We start from the raw sequence: 24,576 nt of genomic DNA, 5'->3' as shown, positions 1-24,576 counted from the left end.
GGCAGCATAATTTTTCAATGTAATTGGGTGCAGCTGTCATTCTGAATGACAATTTGTCATGCAGTAACTAAAATACATTAGTTTACCTTTCAGAGTGCAAATCACTAATCAGGTTAAACACTATTTCTAGAATAAAAAAAGCCCAGTATAATTAATGAAAGAAAGCAGCAAATCTGACTAAAATCTATTTGCTCAACATACCTCCTACAAAAGTACCTAAATGAGTATTTTCACAGAGGAAAATGCTTCACAGCTATTCCATCCATCCATCCCAAAAATAAGACAGTCAGTCATCTAAAAAATGAGTGCTTTTGATTCCAAGGCCCAGGATGAAAAAATGTTAATGGCTCAAAACAACTCCATGACCATTCAGGCAACTTTTTTGAACTGTGACCAATTAGTGTAGTCAGTCCCTGTGTGGTACTAATGAAACCAAAAAAATGGGTTACATTTCCTTCGGAATCTAAACTTAGTATAGTCAATGGTTAAAAGACTGCATCTACAATCCCACCCAATTAGGGCCTGCTACCTGCCAGGTGGATGACTTCAACAATAATAGCAATGTGAACATATTAACACCCAGAAAACACACACACACACACACACAATTCAAGCCTTAGCATATTTTATCCATAGGAACAGATACACCAAAGAAACTTACAATGTAAAAAGTCACACTTTGGTGAAGATGAATCATTAAATCTCAACTCTTAAAAATCATGAAAAGTAAGTAAACTACTTTATAAATACTTGCTGCATTATTATATTATTTGATCTACCACCTGACTTTTTTTTTCTGGAACCTTCTTTCAGTTTTGGAATGTTGATAAGTGAAAAATTATAATTTGATTTGCAGAAAGGAAATGTCCTTTAGGGGGTGGGAGGAAACAGGATATCCTTACAGAGGAAGGAGTTTAACAAAACAGTACTAATACTAGACCAGTTAAGGGAAGAAAGCTTATTCATGGTGCTAACTGAAAACTGACACTTGCCATCTGCCTCTACAAGTATTGGATCATGTTGATACTTGTCATCTAACTCTGCTTGGATTAAATCAAGAGTCGCTGCAGCCACTGACCTCCAACACAGCCTGAAAGGAGTGCAGGATGGAGATCAGGAATAAGGCACTCTGTGCTCTGGGAAAACTGGCTGATCAGGCCTTCACATAGATATTTTCAGGAGATTTTATGACCCCAATTCTTGCATCTCCTCATATCTAGAAAGGCACTAAAATCATTAACGGGGACATCTGCTCCTCGTGACTAGCAGCAGCCTCTGCCTCAATGTGCACCTGACTGCATTTACCCCTCTTCACTGAAATCATATATAATACTGAGTTTTCCCACTGCTTCTTGGAACAGTTTCTCAGAGCTTTCTGGGATGCTGACTCCTGGGCCATGGTCCTCATTTTGCCCCAAATAACACTTAACCCACAACTCTCACATTGTGTGGTTTTATTTCAGTTGACATTGGTGATAGTAATACAGAACTGTATCAGATCCATGAATTTTCTTCTAGATTTCAGATAACCATTAACTCTAATAAAATGTTACACTTCTAAGAATTCTGATTTTATAAGACTGACAAAATTAAAAATAATTTTCAACACCCTCAGTTCTTTTCCTTTCATCTCTTCCTCCACCTCTTCTCTTATTCATGAACCACAAATGCCTACACAAATAGAGCTCCTGAAATAATTCACTGAATTGGACCCTAATAAATTTTACCCTGAGCAAGCCTGAAAGGATTAAAAAAAATTAAGTCAATGAACACTTACAGAATTAAAAATGGAGGTGGGGGAAATTTTCCACAAGAAGAAATAAAGCTGATTTAACTGTAGTTTATAGTTGACACTGTAGGGGACATAACAATGGAAAGACTTCCTCATGATCTGTGTCCTTGGACAAGCTATCTCCTCTGTGTAGAAAGCTTTTCCATGCCTGTCCTTTTTATCCTGGGAAAGTTATTTGCCCTTCAAGATCTAATCCAAAATCACCTAACCAACGATACCTTCCCAGACTCCTCCAGGCAAAGGTAGTGGAACCATTAATATTTCCGTAGCATTTTGTTTAAATCTTTGTAATATTACTTTACCACTGTAATTTGTCTGTCTTTTCTTTTTCTGATATTGAACTTCCAGTTATTGAAGGTAGGGACTATGTAATTCCTTTAAATATTCCCAGTGAGTATCTTGACTCTGGCAATAAAACACTAGGTTAGGATTACTAAGTAATTTATTTAATCATCACTTTAAGTGTTCTGAGAGTACCTGAGTTAAAAAAAAAAAAAAAGTATGCTTCTTCATGAAAGTTATAACCCCAAATGGGTTGAGGTAAAGTAGAACTACAGGCACCAAGATAAAATGAAAAAAGCACTGGACTTGGGAATCTAGGTGATAAATCGAAGTCTGTGAAAGACTGTAGGATCTTAACCCAACCGGTTATAGAGTCAAGTGACAGAGTCAGGCTATTCACCAGATCTGAAGACCTTATGACTCTTTAACCATTTCAAATAGCCAGAAAACTTTCTTTTAAACATATAGTATATATATATTTTCACCTAAATATCTCTATCCTTCCCCCTCTCCCAAAAATAAGATAAAAACTAAAATGTTAAAGCAAACACAGAAATTAAAAGAGCCAGACAGAACAGCCTGGGAAGACAAGATTTGTACCCAAGCCAGAAGTAACAAAAATAAGCAAACTATATCAAATGTGAAAAAAAAAAAATGCTTATTAAAAAAAAAAGTTCACTAAGCAGCACAAAATTCTAGATTCTATGTTAAGTACTCAGTATTATCAAGGTGAAAAAGACAACCTTCTGATCTCAAGGGATCAGAGACTCTGACAAGTAGACAATTAAAATAGAATGGGCAATTGCTAAATTTGAGATATGTACAAAGTGTTATGGGAGAGCACAGGATAGGAAGAAGAGCTTTTAGGAGGAGATCAGCAAAGGCATCACTTAAGTGGGGGACAAGAGCTAATCCTTTGAAACATGAGCAGGAGGTCTTTTAAAAAATGAAAGAACATGATGACTTTGAGAAATGCAATAATTATTTAGCAAGTAACAGTAAAGACAGTATAATAAAAGAAACATTCTTCCACTGATGACTCATATCTCATAAGCTTTAAAAATAATTTAATACTTCATTTATATTCAAGGACTTTTAAAGGGTAATCAAGTTATAGAAAATTAGTACAAATCAAGTAAAATAACTCTATGACATTTTATAATAAAATATTGTTTATATAATTAGAGCTGAAAGCACTTCTCCTCTTAAAATACCAGACTTAGTTTAACTTAGAAAGACAATGACTATTTTAATTTCATTGAAGATTTTACATTCCAGGTAAAGATGATAAAATAAGATAAAGCATATTATATGCTTAACGTAGTGTTTAGCATGTAAAGATTCAGTAAGTGTAAGCTGCTATCATTGTCATCATCATGATTAAAGAGCAACAAACCTAGAAACGGAATCTAGCTTTGAGTCTAATTTCTGCAACTAAACTGCCTGACAACCGTGGACAAGCCCTTTAATTTCAGTCACAGTTTACTTATTATATTAAAGTAAACCCACATTTATTTCAAAAGGGTTGGTAGAGGATATTAAAAACATAAGCTATGAAATCAAACCCAATTCTATAAATGCCAACTCCCTCCCCACATGTGAAAAAATTTTAAATAACACTGGAAATACTTACATACCATCTTTAAATCAGCTGCAAGTTATTTCATTCAGAAAATGAAAGTAGTTGCTAAAGAGAAATATATCTAGACATGACACTTCCATAAAATTTCATAATAATCAATATTTGCTCTACTTTAGTGAACTGGAAAGGGAATCACAATTATTGGAAATTATATCACCTAGAAGCTAGTATACTAAATTCCTTCTATAACTCATTTGTTTCATCCAAGCAAACATGGTATATGTGGTGGTTCATTTGACTAACACTAAAATAAAACAAATCTATTCTTTCTATATAAAATAAATATATTAATGCACACTATTATTTTCTTGCTCAGAATAATATCTAAAATATCCACCTTTTGCCTAGTGAGAAGTTACACAACTCAAAGCTAGTTATCATTTACTAAGACTGTATAACCAATTCCCCAAAACTCAAAAATTAATTTCACGACATAGGTGGTTAAATCATTTTGTGTACAAATCCATCAAATTGTTCTACATTCATTTTTATTTCCTGTGCACAGTATGTCCTGAATTCTCTATGGGCAGCATTCTCTGGCACAAAATCAACTCACTGAGGCTGGCTGGTCCCTCCCCTTCTGGTATCATCTCTTCAAATAATGCTAGCCTTTGGGATAATTTCCAGGTAGCTACATTTTGTTTAATAATGGAAAAGACTCTAGCCTTTGCATCTGAAGGCCTGAGTCCCAGCTCTGCTACTTAATAACTGGCTAAACTTGTCTAACTACTTCACATTTCCTGCACTCTCAGTTTCCACATCTGTAAAGAAGGAATGGCATCTGAAAACAGAGGATTCTGAGGATTAGTTAAGGCAGCACAATTTCACAAGTATACTGTATAACAATTAAGAGTTATTAAAATATACGATAATATTATTTTCTAAAACAACTGATCACAAAATAGTTTTCAGTCTTCTAATTTGCCCCTTAGGTTTGGTTACTCAAGTAATCTTCTAAATACTTAAGCTAATACTTCCAGGGGAAGGATCATTTACCCAGGATCACCCTTCATGTCCTGGTACATCTACATGTGAAACTCTGCCATGTGAAGGAAGGCAGAGATGGAATGGGTTCCAGGCAAAGGAACTTGTGTCACCTCATGCCCTCCCCAGTTTTCCACCAGGAGAAACCATCCCAGGCACTGTCACAGACTAAGCAGGACTCAGGAGAACAGACCCCGATGTTTCATCAGGAGAAGAATCCCTACTCTAACAGCTTCACCAGCGCAGGTACTCTAAGCTAAAATACCAACAACTTGGTTGTAGTTAGATCATTATCTTTTTTCTACGATCAGGTGATCATCAGGTTCAAGATAAAGATAAAGATAACAATAGTAAGTACTAAACAAAGTTAGCTTTGTACCAAGCACTTTACATATGTTAATTCATTTAACCTGTACAACCTTATGAGGTAACCCCTTCTACACATAAGGAAACTGAAGCACACAAAGTTTTAATGGCTGTATAATATTCCATAACATAGATGTAAAATAATTTAACTTTTTCCTATTGTTAAACATTTAGGTTACTGCCCATTTTTTATATCATTAAACTACATTCAACCCTTATACTTATCCACAGATAATTTTTCCTTAGCCTAAAGAACTAAGGATTAACGACAAAAGCCTCTTTAAATTTCTTGATGTATATTGCTGCAATGTCATTCAGAACAGCTGTTAACATTTTACATGCCCAACAACATTATTTAAGATTACTTTAGCATGCTGAGGAAATACTGGTAATTTTCTTTTTAATCATTTCTTTTTCATGGTATCTCACTATTATCTTATGTCCTAATTTAGTGAAGATGAATTTTTGTAATAATTAGTCATATCTATTTCTTCTTTCTTGAAATGCATCAAGTCCTTTGGCAAGTTAATGTTTCTTATGATCTGTCCTATGACATTTAATACCTAAGTTTTAAAAAAATTTAATTCTGATTAGGCAGGAATCACTGAGGTACAACAGATAGAAGCCTGACTCAAACTAGTTTCAGCAAAACAAGAAATGTATTAGCTTAATGCACTGCAAAGCCTGGCAATATAACTGACTTCAAAGGCTCAAGAGATGCCGTCACTAATCTCTTGGTTGTCGATGCCTCTGTCATAGTTTTCCATTCACAAGCATACTCTGCCTTCAAGGTGGCAGAGTGCCAGTCAAATCTAGTGTTACATTCTAACATCTTAGCAACTCCAGTGATGAGCATTTTTTCTTTCTCCAGCAGAATGGAAGAAGTTAGCAAGCTGTCTCAGATAAGCAGGTATATTTTTAACCAATATCTGTTTATGATGGGCCAGGTAGTTTCTGTTTCTGGTCCAGGAAAGCAGAGAGGGAAACCTTAAAACATGTAAGCCAAGAATCAAGAAGGGATGACTCCCCAGTGGAGTATCAAAAAATTTAGAACTATTAGCAACAGAAAAAAATGGATGTTAACATAGCTAACAGAAATCTCTAACATACCTGCCCTTGGCTGCCCATCCACCTTACACACTCACTTCTTTTTATTTATACATATATATATATAATTATATATATATATATATATATATCTTCTTAAATATCCATATTTAACAATGTTACTGTCTTAACTACAACAGAAAATGCACTCATCGCCTCACAGTGGGCAGGGGAGGCACAGAGCAAAACAAAGATAATGTCAAGTTACTGGATTCAGCTACAAATCAGAAATCTTTGTGCTATGAATATTATTCTTGGTCAGGTCTAAACATGCATATGGTGGTACCTCATGGTCTGACAATATATATCTATGTAATAACTTAACTATCTCCCCTATAATCAATATACAATGGTAAAAGAAAAACAAATAATAATAATCTCCACTTAGAAGAGTGGAGAAAGTAAATGTGGAGGAGATAATCAAGAGGGCATGACCATCAGCTGACTCACGAGCTGGACCGGGGCAACCAGAGACTCCTCACTCCCTCCCCTTTCCTTAAAATGTACACTCTACCTAGTGTTCCAAGCGGGAGCGGTTCCAAGGACATAGCCTTGAAAGAGTAAGGTGCTGTTGAAACCTGGACAGTATACATGACTGAACTCAGTTAAGGCCTCTTTACAAACTTTTAAAACTCTGGCAGGCAGGTGTGCAAGATTCACTCATCTTGCAGCCACCCAAGACAAGCCTCACAGGTAAGTTCCCTTGCTTATTAAACCTGCCACCTACCAATCTGGAGTGGTCTGCCTCTTTTCTTCTGTCACCCCTTGCTCTCTGTACATGGTAGGGGAGAGGGGAATTTGCAAACCAGCAGTAAACAAACCATGGTCACTAATTCAAAGTATAGACCATATACTACTGGTCACAGTAATAAGAGTTCCCTGTTGTGGCAACACAGTTTCTTGATCAGCCAATTTGGATGCACTTATTACCACCATCTCAGGAGGCCTTACTTGTCTATTATTCTCCACAGCCTCAAATTTTCCTTCTAGCAGCTACACTGGTTTAGCAGCCCACTTTCTCTTACTGAAGCTGAGAACTGCCTTAGAGGAAAAAGAACACAGGTCTTCATTTACCAGGCTTGAGGTTACCTGGAGAGTTTCTCTAAAAGCTCAGTACACTTTGGGTCAATTTACTTCAGTCAACTGGTTGAACCAGCAGCCAAAACCAGAGATCTTGTCAAGATACGGTTAACCAATCCACCTTTTCAGTTTCACAGCAGTATTCAGTCTCATAGCAATAGGCCCTCACAGTCCTCACCCTCTAAGCGTCTGCATAATGACTTGCCCTGAAGCAATGTGGGACAATAAGCTAGATGAGGAGGCTCAGCTACTCAACCATTCGTTCCTTGGTTGCATCCTCTTTTAAAGCTCTTTAGTAATAAGTTCCTTAGCTAGGAAGCTGGGAGTATAATGCATGAGGTGTTCGAGAAAAGTTTATAAAAGAGAACTTTTATCTGATTCTAATTTAAACTTATATCTTTCCTTTTACCATTTTTAGCATGGTGTGGAAAAAAATTGGCCTTCCAACCTTCCAGGTTCTTGATTTTCTAATTCTCTGCATCTTGGATGGTAGCTACAGGCAGAAAAGAGCCTCTCTTACTTGAAAAGACAGTATTTTCTTTCCTCTCTGCTTTCAAGTATGCCAACTTGGACAAAGCAAATTCCTTTCTTGTAAGACATTATCAAAGGCCCCAAGAAGTGTGTAAGATACTAGAGCACCCCTTAAGTTCCAGCCTCAGTTGCTCCATGGGCAAAGATGACACAGGTGACAACTGAAACAGCTGTTCTGTAATTCCTAAAAAGAAACTGCTAGGGGAAAGCGAAGTCCTCACTGCCTGGCACTCCATTACAACATTCAACGTCTGTTCCTACAATGTCCCACTTTCAGTTACTAACGTCTATGACAGCAAGGATTCTTTCCATTTACAAGTGACAAAAACCCAATTTAAACTGCCTTGAAGCTAATAACAATAATAATAATAATAATAATAACCTTTAAAATGGAGAATTTAACGATTAGAAGATAATTGCCTCAGACACAGAGAACTCCAGATGCTCAGCAGAATCAAGAATATATTTCTCTCTCTCGGCTTCACACTTGGCCAAATTCTCATACAGGCACCCACACAGCTATAGGGTGAGTCTACCAGTTCAGCATCCCCAACAGGAAGAGTTCCAGCCCAAGTCCTATGACTGACCCTGTGGCTCTCCTCACGTTAAATGTTCATCCCTGAACCAATCATGGTGATTCTGGATTTGTCTCCGCTATACACCAGCCCACCTGAAACCACCTAAACCAGCTGAATTAAGAATGGAGGACGAGTGGTTCATTAGACGAAAACTGAGGTACTCTTACCAAAAAGGGGAAATGCTTGCAAGACAGACAAAAACAAGAAAAGTCCACTATTCCTGGTAATACAACAAATGCTAACAAAAAAAAAAAAATTTGTTTATTTCTATTCAATGTAGTATATATATTTTTTGTTAAAAATAATGTTAATAATAATGTATAGCGAAAGAGGGAACCTCGAGATGCATTTCATTAACCACACAGTATCTGCCAAACACTGACTAGCAATATACAAAACACTTATTTAAAATTAATATAACTTGATTACAGACTGGCTATAGAATATTTGTTGTTTAACATCATTATATGCCTAAATTAATACTTTGGAGGAAAACCCTGGACTCAGTAAGATATTGAAACCTCCAGTATTTATATATGCATTCCTAATTTAATTTTCAATACCTGACAATGAGAATAACACATAATTCAAGTCAATATGAAAAGATTTACATATCAACCTAAACTAAAACGTAGAAAATTCTCTTTTAATATAAATAAATGTGGTTTTATTAATAGTAAGTACTTCCATGATTCTAAAATGCAAATACATATTTTTTAAATAAATTTAGTTCAAAAGTAGAATACATCTTTTGTTTATAAAATTATAAAAATCTTTAAAATATAAATTATTCTATCAAGCTGCAAATGAAAAAACTCTAAGGAAGAAAACTTACTATCACATTTAAGTACAAAAGAATAAGTTTAAAATTTCCTTTTAACAGTAATACCACCATGATCTGTATGTCAAGAGAGGAACTTAGCCCACAAAATCCCCTCCAAGTATTTTGTTATGCTTTTAATACGATATACAGGATGCCATTTAGATTGTAAAAAATTAAAATTATCAGAGGAAATATTTTCTACAACTAAAGATATACTAATATATTGCACAGTAATTTGTGAAAAGAAAAACTTAAAATTAAATGCTATAGAATTATACTAAGACAGCTATTAAAAAAAAAACCCTAATGTGAATTCTTTGGTTAAGTAAATATTAATCCTTTATCTTTTCTAAAAATTTGTTTATATTAAAACCTGTGACAAATAAGAAATTTCATGTTACAAACAAAGAACACATGATATATAAACAGAATTTAATTCAAGGAAGGAAAAACCTTACATAAATATACGTTAAGTGTGTTTACAGGAAGCATTGGATTAAGTAGCATGCCTGTTTTATAACTGAAACAACCAACAAAATTCCTGTTCTATAGTGAAATGTTCTTATGCTGCCATATTAAATAATTCCTCCTAAAGCCAGAGTTTGTTGATGATCAGCTTCTGTTCATTGGTAAAGCTACAATGCAAAATTCGTGATGATACACTCTCATTATAACCTATGTACAAACTAACTTACTCATCTTCCTGATCCTATCCATCTCATATTTGAATGTTTTTAAATCAACTATAATATCATTGAACAAATACATTCATCTGTACAGAAATTACCCATTTTATTTCTCATTCCATCGGTGATTCTTCAGCAAACTCCCACAATCCAACTAATAGTGAAATCAATCTCTACTTTTGGCAAAAAAGAAAAAAAAGGCACAAAAATTACAAATATGGCTGTGTTAAAGAAGTTCTATATTTTAATGTATACTTATGCTTTACTCTGCAGAACTTTTAATTCTTTGGGCAAGGCATGTGAGAAAACTAAAACCAAGTATTAGTATTCTCATATTATATAAAGAAAAAAAATGTACAGGAAAAAAAGAATGGAAAATATTTTGACAAAGGTGACTGAGATAGGGTTTTGCTAAGATAGAAACTGTTTTGTTTTCAAGTTTCATTAGTTTCTCTCCTTTCTTTTCTGTCATAGAAAATTAAGATTGAAACCTGAAAAAAAAAAAACCTCATTTTAGAGATAATAGTAGAAGTTTCCAACATTTAGCAAGTCACTGAGTGCCCTAAATGGATTTTACTGACTTACTCATCAAGTAAATAGGATCAAGTTTTGATAATTATTTTTTAAATGCCAGTGATTTCCAGATATTTTCAGAATCAGCTTAAATTTTCACAGGACATTTTCATCTTGAGCATACTGGAAAGATAAAGCACTAAACCCAAAATTCAAGAAATATTACACTGCAAATGACTAATGTGTGTTCCACAATCAATATAATTAACAATTTAATAGTAAACAGCTCCTTTTGTCATTTACTCTTTCCCCCAAGTTTCCATGTAAAGATCAACTGCGTGCTTTACTACCTACAAAGAAATTTTAAACCTAACTTTTTTAATTCCAAAAATCAATGCAGTTACAAAGTCTTAAGTGGATCTGGGGATATACCATATCAGTATTACTTTATTTCTAATTACTCTAATTAAACTTAGCAGTAAAGTTAACCTTCAAAACAGCATTTGCATACTGAGACTTCATGACAGATTTTCACTGCACTGAAGAGAGTTAAATTTCTTTTTTACCTCAAAAGAAATATTTCATTTCCTTTCTTAACCTACTGTGTATCTATAGAACTCCATCTGTTAAGAACTGATCCAGCATACATTGCTTCTGCTGCAGAGTCCAAACTGGTTACACATTCAAATCAGTTTCCAGCTTGTGAGAGCCTCTACTGCCTCTTATCACGTTAAGATGTATTAAGTAAGCATAAAAATACTTATTAAAATAATCGTATAGCACATCATCTAAAGTAAAAACGGTATTAGAAATCTGGAAAATTGTAAAACACTTAAAATGTTTTCTTTTAAATCTACGGATACAGCACCTGCTGACCTACTAACATATTTTGAGATTTCATCTCTTTTCTTCTAAAAAGGAAAAAAAAAAGGCAAGTACTGACCTATTTGTAGCTGGTTAAAATTAAAACGTCAAAACAACATTTCTATTAGTGTTCTGAAAAGAATTTTGTTATACAAAGGCAGTGATACTCCCCCAAACTTACACTTTCTGTGGTGATTTGTTTGAAGGGTACATAGAATTAGAAAGAGGTGTTTTGTATTTAAACAGTAATAAATATAACAAAGACAGATATGCTCCTATCTTTTCACGTGATATCCTAGCCAAAAAACCACCCCCCCCAAGAAACAAAAAACAACAGCTTTAACTTTTCCGTGAATTAAAGAGGTACATAAACCATAGACATTATTTAATCCATATCTCGGGGCACCACTGCTGCAGCTGCAGCTTTCTTTCAGGTTTCCAATAGATCAAACAAAAATAACTGCTTAGGCAAAAAATCTGACTGCATGGGTGTTATAAAATCTCCTTGCAAACACATTTTTATATTCCTGTGACTCCACACCAAATACAATAGTCAACTGATTGCTCCTGATTTAAGCCTTACCTTCCAAAACCCAACGTTACAGTGGGTCAAAGACTAGATATTGCAGAAGAAACTGTTTAAAAAGCTTTTCTGCAGCAAAAACTGCATCTACAAAGCATTAAAAAATGAACTAGTCTTAAATGAACTAGTCATATTATCCGAAATTTATGATTCTCTTCTCCTTATTTCTTCCCCGTGTCTTCCCCTGACATCTTGAACGTTTCTTAGCCTCTCCGTAGATAGATAACGCAAAACATTAAGTCATACACAGTTCTGCAGTAACTCTTTCTTATCACGAAAGAAATCAAAACCTAGGGCTGAATCTAACACCTTTCCTCTAGTCTTTATCCACATGCCATGCTCTCTGAAGGCAACCACAGAAACCAACCTGTATGATTTGGTGCCCTCCCATTTTAACATCTTCTGTGCACAGAAACAAACAAAAAAGACTAAGAGGTCAGCGTATTCAGGGCAATATTACAAAGAAAGGAAGGGTACCTCAAAAGAGATTGCGGGCGGGCGTGGGGGGGTGGGGTGGATAACAACCACAACACTGACACAGCCTCGTAATATATTTAAAGGCAGATACAAAACTGCATCATTTTCCTCCTCACTGGAAAACATCACACCCAGCTGCTCAAGTTAGAGCTAATGCGCTTCTCGCATTTCAGCAGCACGGGGGAATTTAGGCTCCAGGGGAAAGGCTTCATCCTCGGAGAGCGACACCACGGACAATTAAGAGTGTGGGAGAAAGAACCCCAGAGAAAAGGAGGCCTTCCGCTCCCCCTAACTAAACTCTCGAGTCGACCCAAAACCTGCACGACAAGGGATGCCTGACTCCTCATAGTCATGAGAAGTGATAATTGCTGTGTTAAGTTGGGCACCGCGCTCAGGTGGCAGGAGAGGACCAGAGGAGAGCGGGGAGGTGGCGTGGCTTCGGCAGCGCGCAGGCAGGTCACCCGCTGGGCAGTACCCGCCGGACGATCTGTGCTCGCAGGGACGCGCTGCGCGTGTGACCGGGGGGTGGAGGGGTGGGGAGCCAGCGCCTGGGGAGGGAGGCCATGGGGGCTGGGAGGCGGATGGCGAGCACGCCTTTTCCCTTACCAGGTTGAGCACCGTCTCCACGATGTCCCTGTTGCTGACCTCTCCGACCTGTATGAGTCCAATCAACACTGCGAATTTCATCCGGATGTTGCGGATCGGCACCGAAGGGTTGATCATCCCCGCGGGCAGCACCACCGAGCCGGAGCCGGACGCCCCCCTTAGCTCTCCCATCCCGCTGCCCCCGCTGCCGCCACCGCCGCTGCCCCCGCCGCCTCCGCCTCCGGCCCCGACGGCGACGAGCCCCACGGGCTGAGGCTCCAGCCCCGGGCCCGGGCCCGGCTTCTCGCTCGCCATTTGCCCCCCTCCTGAGGAGAAGGGAAGAGCAGCGGCGCTGCCTCCGCCGGTACCGTTATACCTGCTTCGGCCCCCGCCCCCCGGCCGTCGCCTCGGAGCCCCAGCATCCACCAGCGCCGCGGCGCCGGGCCCGCTCCCCGCCTGCGCCTCAGCCCGGCCCGCTCCGGCGCCCTCCCCGGCGGAGGCGGTGGGTTATTAGTCTTATTCCTGGCGTTGGCGGAGCCGCTAACCGCTGCCCGGCGAGCGGCAATGCCCGCCCAGCAGCTGTGCCGCTGCCGCCGCCGCTGCCTCCTCTCTCACCCCCTCCCGGTCCGTCCGGCCCGGCCCGCCCCCCGCGGAGATGCTGCCGCCGCTCCGAAAAGCCCTGAGGCGCCAGCCGTTGGCCGCGGCGCTGGAGGGTGCTGGAGCTCAGGCTGTGGCCGCCGCTACTGACGCTGCTGCCGCCACTGCTACGGGCGCCACTGTTGTTGTGAAGCCCCGACGCCGCCGCTCACTCCGCCATGTTGCCGCCCCCTGCCTGCGGTAGCGGCCACTGCGCCTGCGCAGAGCCTCTGGGGGGCGGAGCGCTTGGTACACCCCCTCTTTCGCCCTGCCCTCCTTCTCCTTCCACACACCCACCCCGACACCCCTCGTCCCTCCCCCAACCACCCTGAACGGATAGACAGGTGAGCAGGTGCATGGGGACCGCTGCCAGACACTGGGGCAAGCTGGCTGAGGTGGGGCGGGCGGTGGCTTCCTCGTAGTTTTTCCCTTGAGGGTGAATTCTCCCTGAGGGGAAGGACACAGAGTGTGTGTCTTGCCTTCGCTACCAACTCATTCCCTTAATATCCTCTTGCTAGGAGGAGGTTTTCATCATCTTCGTCGTTGCATCCAGTAGCTGCTACTGCCAGTGCCACGTGCCTTGTAAGGTAGGGGAGTGGCAGACGACCTCTTTCTGCCCCTCTTGGCCCTTCTTTACAGTCCTGCCCGCCTGCCCCCTCCCCCTCTCCAGAATTTCCCAGTGAGAAAGTGGCTGGCAAAGCAGAAACAAACGCACCGTGGGGAATGATCCTGCATTGTCGTGGGGAGGGATACAGATGGAGTAATGGGTCTTTTTCTACAGCCATGAAAGAAGCTGTCACCTGCACACACAGGCGCGACCTAAAATAGAACTTGTCAAACAGTGATCCGCTCTGGATGCAGCTCTGAACAACAAACAGTTCTATAAGTCACCTCCCAGCCTAAAACGCCTGTGCTGTGTGACACTGTGGGGTAGTAGTTTGGTGAGAGCGACAAATCCCACATTTTAAAAATCCCTAACGATCCTCAGGTATGATGCCAATTAATGACCCCTCCCTTCTTCTTAGATATGTACAGTTCAGAGGATTTTGAAATTATCTTAAAATATAATTAATTCTCTACCAGCCTTGATCTGTGATAAAAGTAGATTTCTGTATCTTCACATATATAGAACGAAAAAATTACTTTTAGTTTAAAAACTTTAAAATGTACACAGCAATCTGCTGCTAGTGTTGAATTAAAACCAAATAGACATGACTGCTGTTTTCTTCCTCGAAATGAAGGATGTAATTTTCTTTAATATTTCATGAGATATGCCCTTTTCAATAAAGATCCATTGTAAGACACCAGAGCTATTAGGTATCTTGAGGTATATTCAAATCATTTTAATTGTCATCTCAAATGAAAACAGTCAATATACAAATCTGTCATTATCTGGTTTGTTATTACTCTTGTTTAATTGGATTGGCAAGTCAAGTTAACTGTCAGGATATTGAAACACGTTAAAATTCTAAAGTACCATAGGGCATGCATAACAAAATTCCTCAAGACCAGTGCTTAGAATTAGTTCATGGTTGTGTGTGTTTGTTTAAACCTGCACTGAAGTGATTGAATTATTAAAACAGTTAAGCAAAATTTCTGAAAGAAGTGGTAATTGGTATGTCTATTTACATTAGGTAGCAAGTGAATTATAAATGTTAGAAAGATTGAAAGTGTATGGGAAATTTACAAAACTTCTTAAATCTTAACAGTGTGATTTAGATATGCTGTCACTGAAAAATCCTGTGACATATATCCACATACAGCGTTTTACCTATCCCAAGTGAGTAGTGTCTACTTTTGCAAGCATTATTTCCATTTGCTAATTTTAAATGATATATTTATCTTAAATGTGTAAATCCAGGCTGAAAGGTCATCACACTAGCTTCTTTCCACCCCATTGAGCATATATATGGCAGCAGGTTCTATCTTTTGCTCTTTTTAGACTTTGAAAAGTGTTCTCCAGTTCACTGTCAGCTCCTGGAAGGCAGTGTGGTACTGTGGAAAGTGCACAGGCTTTTGAATCACACAACTTACTACCTGTGTAGTGTACTCAAGGTACTGAATTCAGTCTCCTCATTCACTAGCAGGAATGAGAATATCTATCCCACTGTGAGAATTCAATGAAATAATTTCATCTCAGCAACCAGCATATAGTAAATGTGTCCTTGTACCCATGGTATACATGAACAGTCTGTGTTGAATAACCTGTAAACACATGTAAGAACAATAATAACCACATAGAAGTCTTTATAATTTCACAGTTACATGTTTTCAATACTGTCCCCAAAAGCGTAAAGTTTAGAAAATTCAAGCAGACCTGTTTCCTTTTAGCCTACAAAGCCTCTTTTCTTGCAAAGATACAAATAACTTAGCATTTGCATTAACAGTATTTTGAAATAAAAGATAGCTATATAATAAGAGAGGCTACCTATAATATTTGTTTTTAAATCTCCAGGTTAAAAAATATATTTTATGTGGTGAATATCAATTTTCTATAGCTTTTTGCATTAATAGATGCATACCCATACTTCCAAACAAAAATCTTTCAAAGATAAGAAGCCCATGAATTTGAGTTTCAAGAGACAATGTCGTGTAGTGGCTGAGAACACGTCCTCCAGACTCAGTGCAGCCTGGGTTTGGATTCCAGTTCTTCTTCCCACTCATCTCTGTGATCTTGGGCAAATGACTTCTCCTCAAAGCCTTATTTTACCCAACCCAAAGTAGAGATTCATAGGATTAAACGATGAAAGTAGCTAATACATTTAAGGTACATACTGTAGTAGCAAGTGTCGATAAATAGTATTTCCCTTCGTTGGCAGAGGGAAAAGACAACATTTTAATTATTTTTTGTTTTTTCAGCACCTAACACTCCTGGCTTATAATTTACATTTAATAAAGATGTTAAACAATGAATGAATGAATGAATGAAAGCAGCAGTTGTCCAGGCTAAATGCCCTCATTCCTTTCACTGGTTCTTTGAAGAGCAGGTTTCTTGCTTTCCTCTAAAGTTTATCTGAACAGGGTACTCCAAATCCTAGCCAGGTTTATACAATATGAAACAGAGAGGGAGGGGGAGGGTATAGCTCAGTGGTAGAGTGTGTGCTTAGCATGCAAGAGGTCCTGGGTTCAATCCCTATCCCCAGCCTCCGTTTAAAATCAAAAAGAAGGAAGGGAGGAAGGAAGAAAGGAAGAGAGGGAAACACCTCAATCTTTAGAAGCGAAATTCCTGTTAATGTATCTCCAAATTGGTTTGGTTTGGTTTAGTTCTGTTTTTTCAGCAACATGACACCAGTGATTCTTATATGCATCATGTGTATGTTTGGCACATGGTAGATTCTCAAACAATTTTGGTTCCATTCCCCTCTCTTATTAAAATTATTGTCAGCTGAAACACCAAGGTTCTGTTTTGCTGTTATTGTTTTGTTTTGTTTCTAGACAGGCCGCTGCCAGGCAGCAGCACGTATTCAATACCGAGCTTTACAAGTAATTTGGAGATATGAAATGCAGAATTGTACCTATCTTAGATTCAATTTCATTTTTATTTTATTTAAATTTTCTATTTAAAATTAATTTGCTAGAAGTTTCTTAATCCTGATTATATCAAGCTAACATTTATCTTCTTATTATCTTTTTATCTTCAGATTTGAGAACAATCTTTTTATAACATCACCCAAATATTTTATTAAACAGGTTAAAAACAGTGTGTAGTTCCTAGAAACCTTGTGATTGAAATCAATTCACATTTTCAAACTATGGGTCCCGACCCATTAGTGAGTTAAGAAATAAATTTGTTAAGTTGCAAACAGCAGTTTTTAATGAAATATAATAGAAAACCATAGAATGGAAAACGTCAAAGTACATCCGTTATTTTAATTATACACACATATATATATGCACATGTATGCTTCCCAGGTAATATGAAAAATGTATTTCTCCTTGCAAATCATAGTCAAAAAGTTTAAACCACTGATTTAAGTTGCTTGTAAGTACCTGTTTGGTATAACTATTAAACTTCAAATATTAAATAGCTACCATCCTGTGCTAACAACTAGCCCATATTTTTCTAACTCAGCCAAAAAGATATAAGGGACCTTGACAACTGACTAGTTAAAGTCTGGATACACTCTTGTCTCTGTATCCGAACAAACTTAAAGTAAAAATAAATAGATACGAATTATCAGTTTTTCTAATAACTAAGAAAATGTGTTTGATTTGATAATAGGGCTTACTGCTTCCTTTCTAATGAATGAACCATTCTATAATCTCACCTAGAGGTAATATTAAGCTACTTGCTCTGGGTTATCAAGAATTTGTCTTCTCCTTCTCCCTTTGGTGCTTTACTCCTCTGGCACATCTACTTCTCTATGAGTCCTAAAGACCACTGAGAGTTGTTCAGTGATCTAGTTTTCAGATTCTTTCGGGATCAATGGGTATAATTTGTCCTGCCTTGGGAACTTGAAACCATTTAAACTAGCTTGGTGCCTATTTACAATTTCTTCACCAAACTTAAGTTCAGTGTCTTCCAACTATTGTTAGTTCTACCTTTTTCACTCTGCTACTTTTTCTCCTAAGCAGAAAACACAGACACAAAATAGAAATTCAATATTTGTTAGTGAATTTAAGCCAGTTTTTAGATGGCTAAAATGTTGATGCTTACCAACCAACACATATCTGAGTGCCTACTGTGTGCAAGACCAGTCGAAATGAATGTTTTCAGATTTTCCATTTAGAGAAATATTGTGTTTACATGTGGAAAGTTAATCAGCAAGTCAGCACATTAAAAATATCAAATGACTGGTACAGAAATAATAAGGGCTCTTGAATTTCAAAGGAACTAGACGTCATATAAATGTCTTACTGTACACATACACCCTCAAACATCCACATAAATCTACATTCAAATACATATATACTCACCATCAGATTAGCCCCACCTCTGCCCATCTTCCTTGGCAATATGTGTGGCATTTTTCATCCCAGTGAGATCCTGCTCACTTCATATCTAGTCTCCTTATCTCCATACTCACTCTTCTTCAGTCCATTCTATACGCAGGTCATTTTCCAAAAGTTCCACCTTGATGCACAAATCAGTGCGGTTCAGGATTTTTAATTTAATCACAATAGCTTCTACATACATGCATGCCATCTGCTCAGAAAAATTCACTAGTAGTTCTCTTTGCCTAACAAATTAAACCTGGAGTCCTTATCTTGGTACCAAAAGCCCTTCATATTTTAGCTTACTTTCCTGTTTTACCTCATACTGTGCCTGACAGGAACCCTGTAACAGTGGTTCCCAACTTATTTGTGTGTGTACAACTCTTTTCATCATTAAAAAGAAATGCAAACTCCTAATTATAACCTCATTATAAGTGGACCCTTAATCAAATATGTTCTCATAAGAGGACAAGAAATACACAAACATGCACACAAAGGGAAGATAATGTGAAGATAGACACACAGGGAGGAAGGCATGTATAATTATTTTCATAGTAACAGAGACCATAAGTTTTTCTCTTTGTTTCACACAATGGCAGCCAATGCACTGTCATTGTTGTTGTGTTTGGTATACATGTGTTAGAGGAAGCAAAGAAATGTTAAATGCAGTTGATTATTTTTAACCATGATACCTGTTGTAATCCTGTTCATCTTCTGTCTGCCATGCAGTTTTACATGTATTATTTCTAACCCTGATTTCAGTTCTACAAGTATGATATTATTGTCCCCATTTCTCAAAGGTGGAAACAAGTATGAGGAAAGGTGGTTAGTTGTGCAAATCCTACTATAGGAAGTGACAGAATTGGGATCTGATCCCAGTTATGGCTGGCTAAGTCCTCAGGTTTACTCACTGTCCCACATGGGCTACATTGGGACTGACACTGAGGCCGTTATTTCATTTTTACCAAATTTACTAGATAATAAGACTGGGAAGGTTCATGTAGTAAAAAGAACAAAGTTACCATATTTTTGCATGTTTTGGTGAAAGCGGCCCATGAAGAGATGATCTCTACTGGTTTTATATCTCTGTGCCTGTAAAGGTTCAGAAAACTTCATTAGCCTTTTTGTTTCCTGGGAATCATTTTAATTCTAGACAAAAATTACTTGGAATAAATAGATTGTTTTTAATTGTGTTCATTAAGATTAACTAAAATTTAATTGCATAGTCCCATTAATATATCACTCCTTATTAGGCTTTTCTGGTGAAGATTTTGTTACGTGTCTAACTAACCATTAATCTCCCAGTCCCCACTGAAAGTATTGTCATAAGTCTATATGATTATAATAAAAAAAAAACCATACTCAGGGTAGAAGGAGGAAAAGAATTCTGGAGGTAATGTCCAGAGTCCTTTAAAATAGTTATCTCATTAAAAGAATGTTTGCAAAGTAAGAGAGGGCATCTTTACCAAACTTTAGGCCAACTAAGAAGCGGTGCCTAGATTCAATCTGAGCCTAGTCCTTGTGCATAAAGCTTTGGGTTAGAGCCTTTCTCTAGTGGTGCCAGAAGCCATGGATTAACGAGTGGAAAAATGGCTTGAAATAACTACCTATTGATGAATTAGCAGGTAGTATGTAGAAACAATCTGAGACTTATGCTTTGATTTCCTGTGGCTATAGTACACCTGTCTTCACTTAACAGGTACAAGAGTCAAGATCAGAAAAGAAAGTAAAGGAAAAGTAGAACAGACTAGACTGTAGCTCCTACCTGAGAGTTTAATCATATACATTTTGAGCAATTCATTATATTCAGTGTCTTTGTTGTTAATGTGAAAACTAATCTTAAATAGCACAGATAATCATAAAGTTAAAAGATATCTCGAGGAATCATGATGCTTTATGACATTTAATGTTTGGGTTTCTGTTAAATATACATGAATGTGTATATAAAACTTTATTTCTGTTTGGCTGATCTAAATTTGTGAGAGGTAGATTGAATGTCCTGTGTTGGCCACAGCTTTATCACTGGTTTCTTTGTTTATGTTAAAACAAGCTCAGCCTGATTTCTTTTGCAGTGGCAAGAAGACATAACAGAGCATGTTTCAGGGCTGTTTGCATTCAGTGAAGCATATTAAGATGATGGCCACATGATTTGCCCTCATAATTCACACCATGGTATTTTCTTTCATAAGCACAATGGAAAACTCACATGGTTACATGATAAAACATTTCTGCCAAATATTTCACTGTTTTTTGTTTTATCATTACCATCCTAATCCCAAATAATCCTTTAAAGTAGGTATAGTGGTTAAAAGAAGGGTTTTGAAATGAGATGGATTGGGTTCAAATGCAGACAAATTGCCCTTGAACCTCTTTCTACACCTGTAAAATATAACTGCTCATATGTATTGTTTGGAATACTTAAAGAGATTAAAGATAAAAAGCATTTAGGACAATGCCTGTAATACGTACTCAATAGATGATGGAAATTGTGTGTATACATTATCACAAAAAGGCTTTTAGTAGAATTTTGTGAGTTTTCAGATTATATAATTGAGCACACTAATACCCACTTATTTTCTCTTCATTCGTTGACCTGATTTTCCCTTTTTCAAAGAGCAAATAGAACAGCATTTTCTTCTTTCATTTTTTAAATAGCTATACATATTCTGTATTTGTTTACTTTGCAAGAATTTAAACAATTTCCCTTTCTATCTCAAATTTAACTGTTTTATCTCTGTTAAGTACAAAAAACCTGATTAGCAGTATATCTTTTCTTCTTTTTCACTAGCCATAGAGAAAGAAGGCATATTATTACTAGGAATTTTTCTCTGAGATTTTATAAAAATAAAAAAGCCAAAGGATAGCAAATAATAATAAGATAACCCTTTATAATTTACCAGCCCACAAAAGTGAACAGTCTACCAAAATGTACCTAAGGGTTTAAACCCAACTTTTATCCTGTTGTTTTAATATCTGTTTCTCTACTTTTCATTTTCACTAAACTTTCTGTTGTTGCTTTGTTGTAAATAAAGTTTAGTATTTTAAGTGCCAAGACAGATTTTTCCCTGATTTTCTTTTTTAAAGAGACAGTGGAACTTCATGGGATTAACTTTTAAAAATTATTTCTTAGTTATATGTATTTAATTTTGACACTGACTGGCAGGAACCCACAACATTAATGGCATCATTCATATACCATAAACTTCTTAGCAATTGCTAAGGTTACTTATATAGCTTCTAGTTATTAAAATTAAAATGTGAGTTGACAATGGATATTTATGTATCTCTACTTTCCTTTCCTAGCTACTAGTTCTTTGGAATTGTTCTAACCTGGAATATTTATAGAATTCATAATGTCTTTTGTCTCAATACCTCTACTAATGCCTAAACTGAAAGTGTCTTATATTGAATCACTGTAAAGCATACACTAACTTTTCACATGTGATCAGTACTGTTAATTATTTTGAAAGTGAACTAGAGAGATATGGTCTCAGCACTATAGAATTGTAAAATGTAATCTATTTGATGTTTGAATAAGGAAAAGTCCAAAAGAAATATAATCATATATAACAGAATAGAGTAAAAACAGTGATGCAGTGGAACTTCGAACACAGCAACTATAAAAATGAAATAGTCAATATAATTGAAACATGAATCCTTTGAGCTTTGTGATCATCTACCACTCAATAGGCATTAACCAAAAATGAAATTTTGTATCCACTAATAAATTAATAGGAACGTATTCCTCCAATGTAATTACATAAACAAGTAGTAACTCTGTAATATTCATTAGAGATTCATCAGAAAGCATACTAAGGAGTCTCAAATAATGAAACTATGAAAAAAGAGAACTTTAAAGAGATATTATCTAACAGTGCATATTTGTTGTTAAATAAATGAAGGGAGTTCTGTATTTTAAAGATTGTGTGTCTATTGAATAATATAACACAGATGTCCTGTTTGATAAGGGTAGAAAACATTTTTTAAAGAGTTCAACTTAACCAAAACTTTAAGAAAAATACATTAACTCATACATCTAGTAAGTAGTCTTCATTCCCTGGGCACACAATATAATTAAATTTTTTAAAGCCGAAAAGAAAATGAACATCTTCTTCCTTACTACGTATATCTATTGAGTACGTTCTGCAAGATATGGATAGTTTCAAGGCACAGAAAACGGAACAATGAGTAAGACAAAGCCCCTGTCCTCATGTAGGTTACATTCTAACAAAGGATACAGACGATAAACTAATAATGTTTATGTAAATAATATGATTTCAGAAGATGATACTTTTAGATAGTAATTATTTTTATCGAAAAGATATAGTGGTGTAATGATTCGTTATATGTTTTATCATCTCTAGATCCACAGCTACTTGAAGGCAGGGACTATGTCTCACAAATAAACCCTTTAGCGAGGTTTTATTTGTAAGATACATGGTAAGCACTCAATAAATGTTTGGATAAAGGAAAGAAGGAGGTAAGAAGTTAAAAGCAGAGATTTTAACAATTAAATAAATTCAATAATGTGATACAAATTCAGTATTTAGTTGGCTCAACTATTGAAAGAAGAACAGACTTTTAAAATCAGAATAACATCATTCTTCTAAAGGATTCTTAAATCTCTTAAAATATGAATTTTGAGGAGTGTTAAATTCCTTAAAACTAGCATTCAAATTATTGATTCTTCACTGTTGAGTGTTCCATAAACTATCTGACCTCTTTGAGTCTCAGCTTTCTTGCCAATGAAATGGGAATGAACAACTCTTATTATATAGTGAAATTGTTGAAATCACAAATGAGTTAAATTGTGGTCGTGCTTTGAAAAGTACAGAGTATTACAGAGAAAACAGTAGTATTAATTCTGGCAACAATCTGAAATGAGTACTACTTTCTCAGTTCTGGGAATGCAAGCAATAGTGAGTCATAAATATAGACTTACAGCAGGAAACTGGTTTTGATAAAGTGTGTGACATGCTGAGGGTCACTGTTAAAAGGAGGAGAGGGATGTTCAATGCCCAGAGCTAGAAAGCTGACAGGAATCAAATGGTCAGGAATCAAAACTGAGACAAGCCAGAGTCAGGGAAAACTTGAAAAGGAAAATCAAGGCAACCACAAATCCTCAAGAATAGAGCAAGAAGGCAGTCCAAAGTTGGGGAAACAGGCAAGAGTCTGCAAACACCAGTGAACAAAAAGAAAGGGAAATGTGAGACCGAATTTCAGATCCTCAACTTTTATGCCTCAGTTTCACTGCATTTTAATGGTTCCTTGGAGGAAAGCATCAATCCCTCAGGGAGGGATGCTCAGGAGATCTGAGGTCTGGGAATATAGGTGAAACTAAACAGCTAGTTTGTCTCAAGAAGATTCTGGCAATAAATATCTTAGCCAGTTTTTAGAAGCCTTTTTCCTTTTATCCATTTTCTAATTGGACAGCAAGGAAATGCTTGGTCAAATCTCTAGACAGATTTCCCTTGGACTTACATCATGTTTTCATGATACTACAAAATATTTTGAAGGAAAAAAAAACCCTGGAAATCAGTGACTTATGCACTCATTATTACATGCTCAGTATGCATGGTTTGAGGTGGGACTGAAATTGCTGACTCCACTCATTTCTCATGCCGTGGGTTTACTGACTTACTGGCTAGAGTTAGTTGGTAGATAAACTGTACTGTAGTGATGTGCATGGCAGTGTGAAGCAAAGCCCTCAACCTTGTGGAGGGGGACAAATTGCTGACATCAGGTAACTGCTTGTTTTCCACCTCTGCATTCAACAGTGACCAACCATGCCACTAGCTAGGCATCTGTAGTGATCACCTGTGAACCTCAGGCCAGGCTCACTGAGGATCTGTGCTCTACAGGATGGAGGAGTGACGTGTAAGGGGTCAGGACTTAGCATCAAGTTGCTTTTTCTGCAAATGTTGTGCATTTCTTCTCTCAACAACTTTCTGCCCTCTGTTGATGGGAACTATTATAGGCTGTTGAGTTAATGAGCCATTTGTTTATACACTAGTATGTTTCTTGAATTCTGGCCATTCCACCATGCATTCCTGGTAACTGGGTTTCTAAGTTCTAGTATTGTAAGTCGCATCACATTTAGATGCCTGTTAAA

At 37.2% G+C, this 24,576-nt stretch overlaps 1 protein-coding gene and 1 long non-coding RNA gene across 15 annotated transcripts in view; one reads left to right on the top strand and one right to left on the bottom strand.

The window, feature by feature from the left end:
* The window catches only part of NBEA (neurobeachin), a 536,549-nt gene extending 522,836 nt beyond the window's left edge, over positions 1–13,713 (bottom strand). For 5 of the 12 annotated variants that reach the window (XM_074378045.1, XM_074378050.1, XM_074378051.1 and 2 more), the window contains exon 1: positions 12,915–13,712. In XM_074378045.1, the coding sequence (XP_074234146.1) occupies positions 12,915–13,208 (294 nt within the window). In that variant the 5' untranslated portion in view covers positions 13,209–13,712. Of the gene's footprint in view, positions 1–12,914 lie in introns of all 12 variants that reach the window. The other 7 variants (XM_074378049.1, XM_074378053.1, XM_074378055.1 and 4 more) reach the window with 3 other exon arrangements.
* Positions 13,714–13,751: 38 nt separating this feature from the next.
* Positions 13,752–24,576, top strand: part of LOC105066215 (uncharacterized) — a 442,677-nt gene continuing 431,852 nt past the window's right edge. Inside the window, exons 1-2 of one of the 3 annotated variants that reach the window (XR_012511653.1) lie at positions 13,752–13,873; positions 14,048–14,116. This is a non-coding gene — a long non-coding RNA (uncharacterized LOC105066215). The remainder of the gene's footprint in view (positions 13,874–14,047; positions 14,117–24,576) is intronic. The other 2 variants (XR_835025.3, XR_006723529.2) reach the window with 2 other exon arrangements.

Source organism: Camelus bactrianus, chromosome 14, assembly GCF_048773025.1.
Source record: "Camelus bactrianus isolate YW-2024 breed Bactrian camel chromosome 14, ASM4877302v1, whole genome shotgun sequence".
NCBI lineage: Eukaryota > Metazoa > Chordata > Mammalia > Artiodactyla > Camelidae > Camelus > Camelus bactrianus.
The sequence above is the reverse complement of the archived record's forward strand: the minus strand, read 5'-3'. Positions and strand labels throughout refer to the sequence as shown.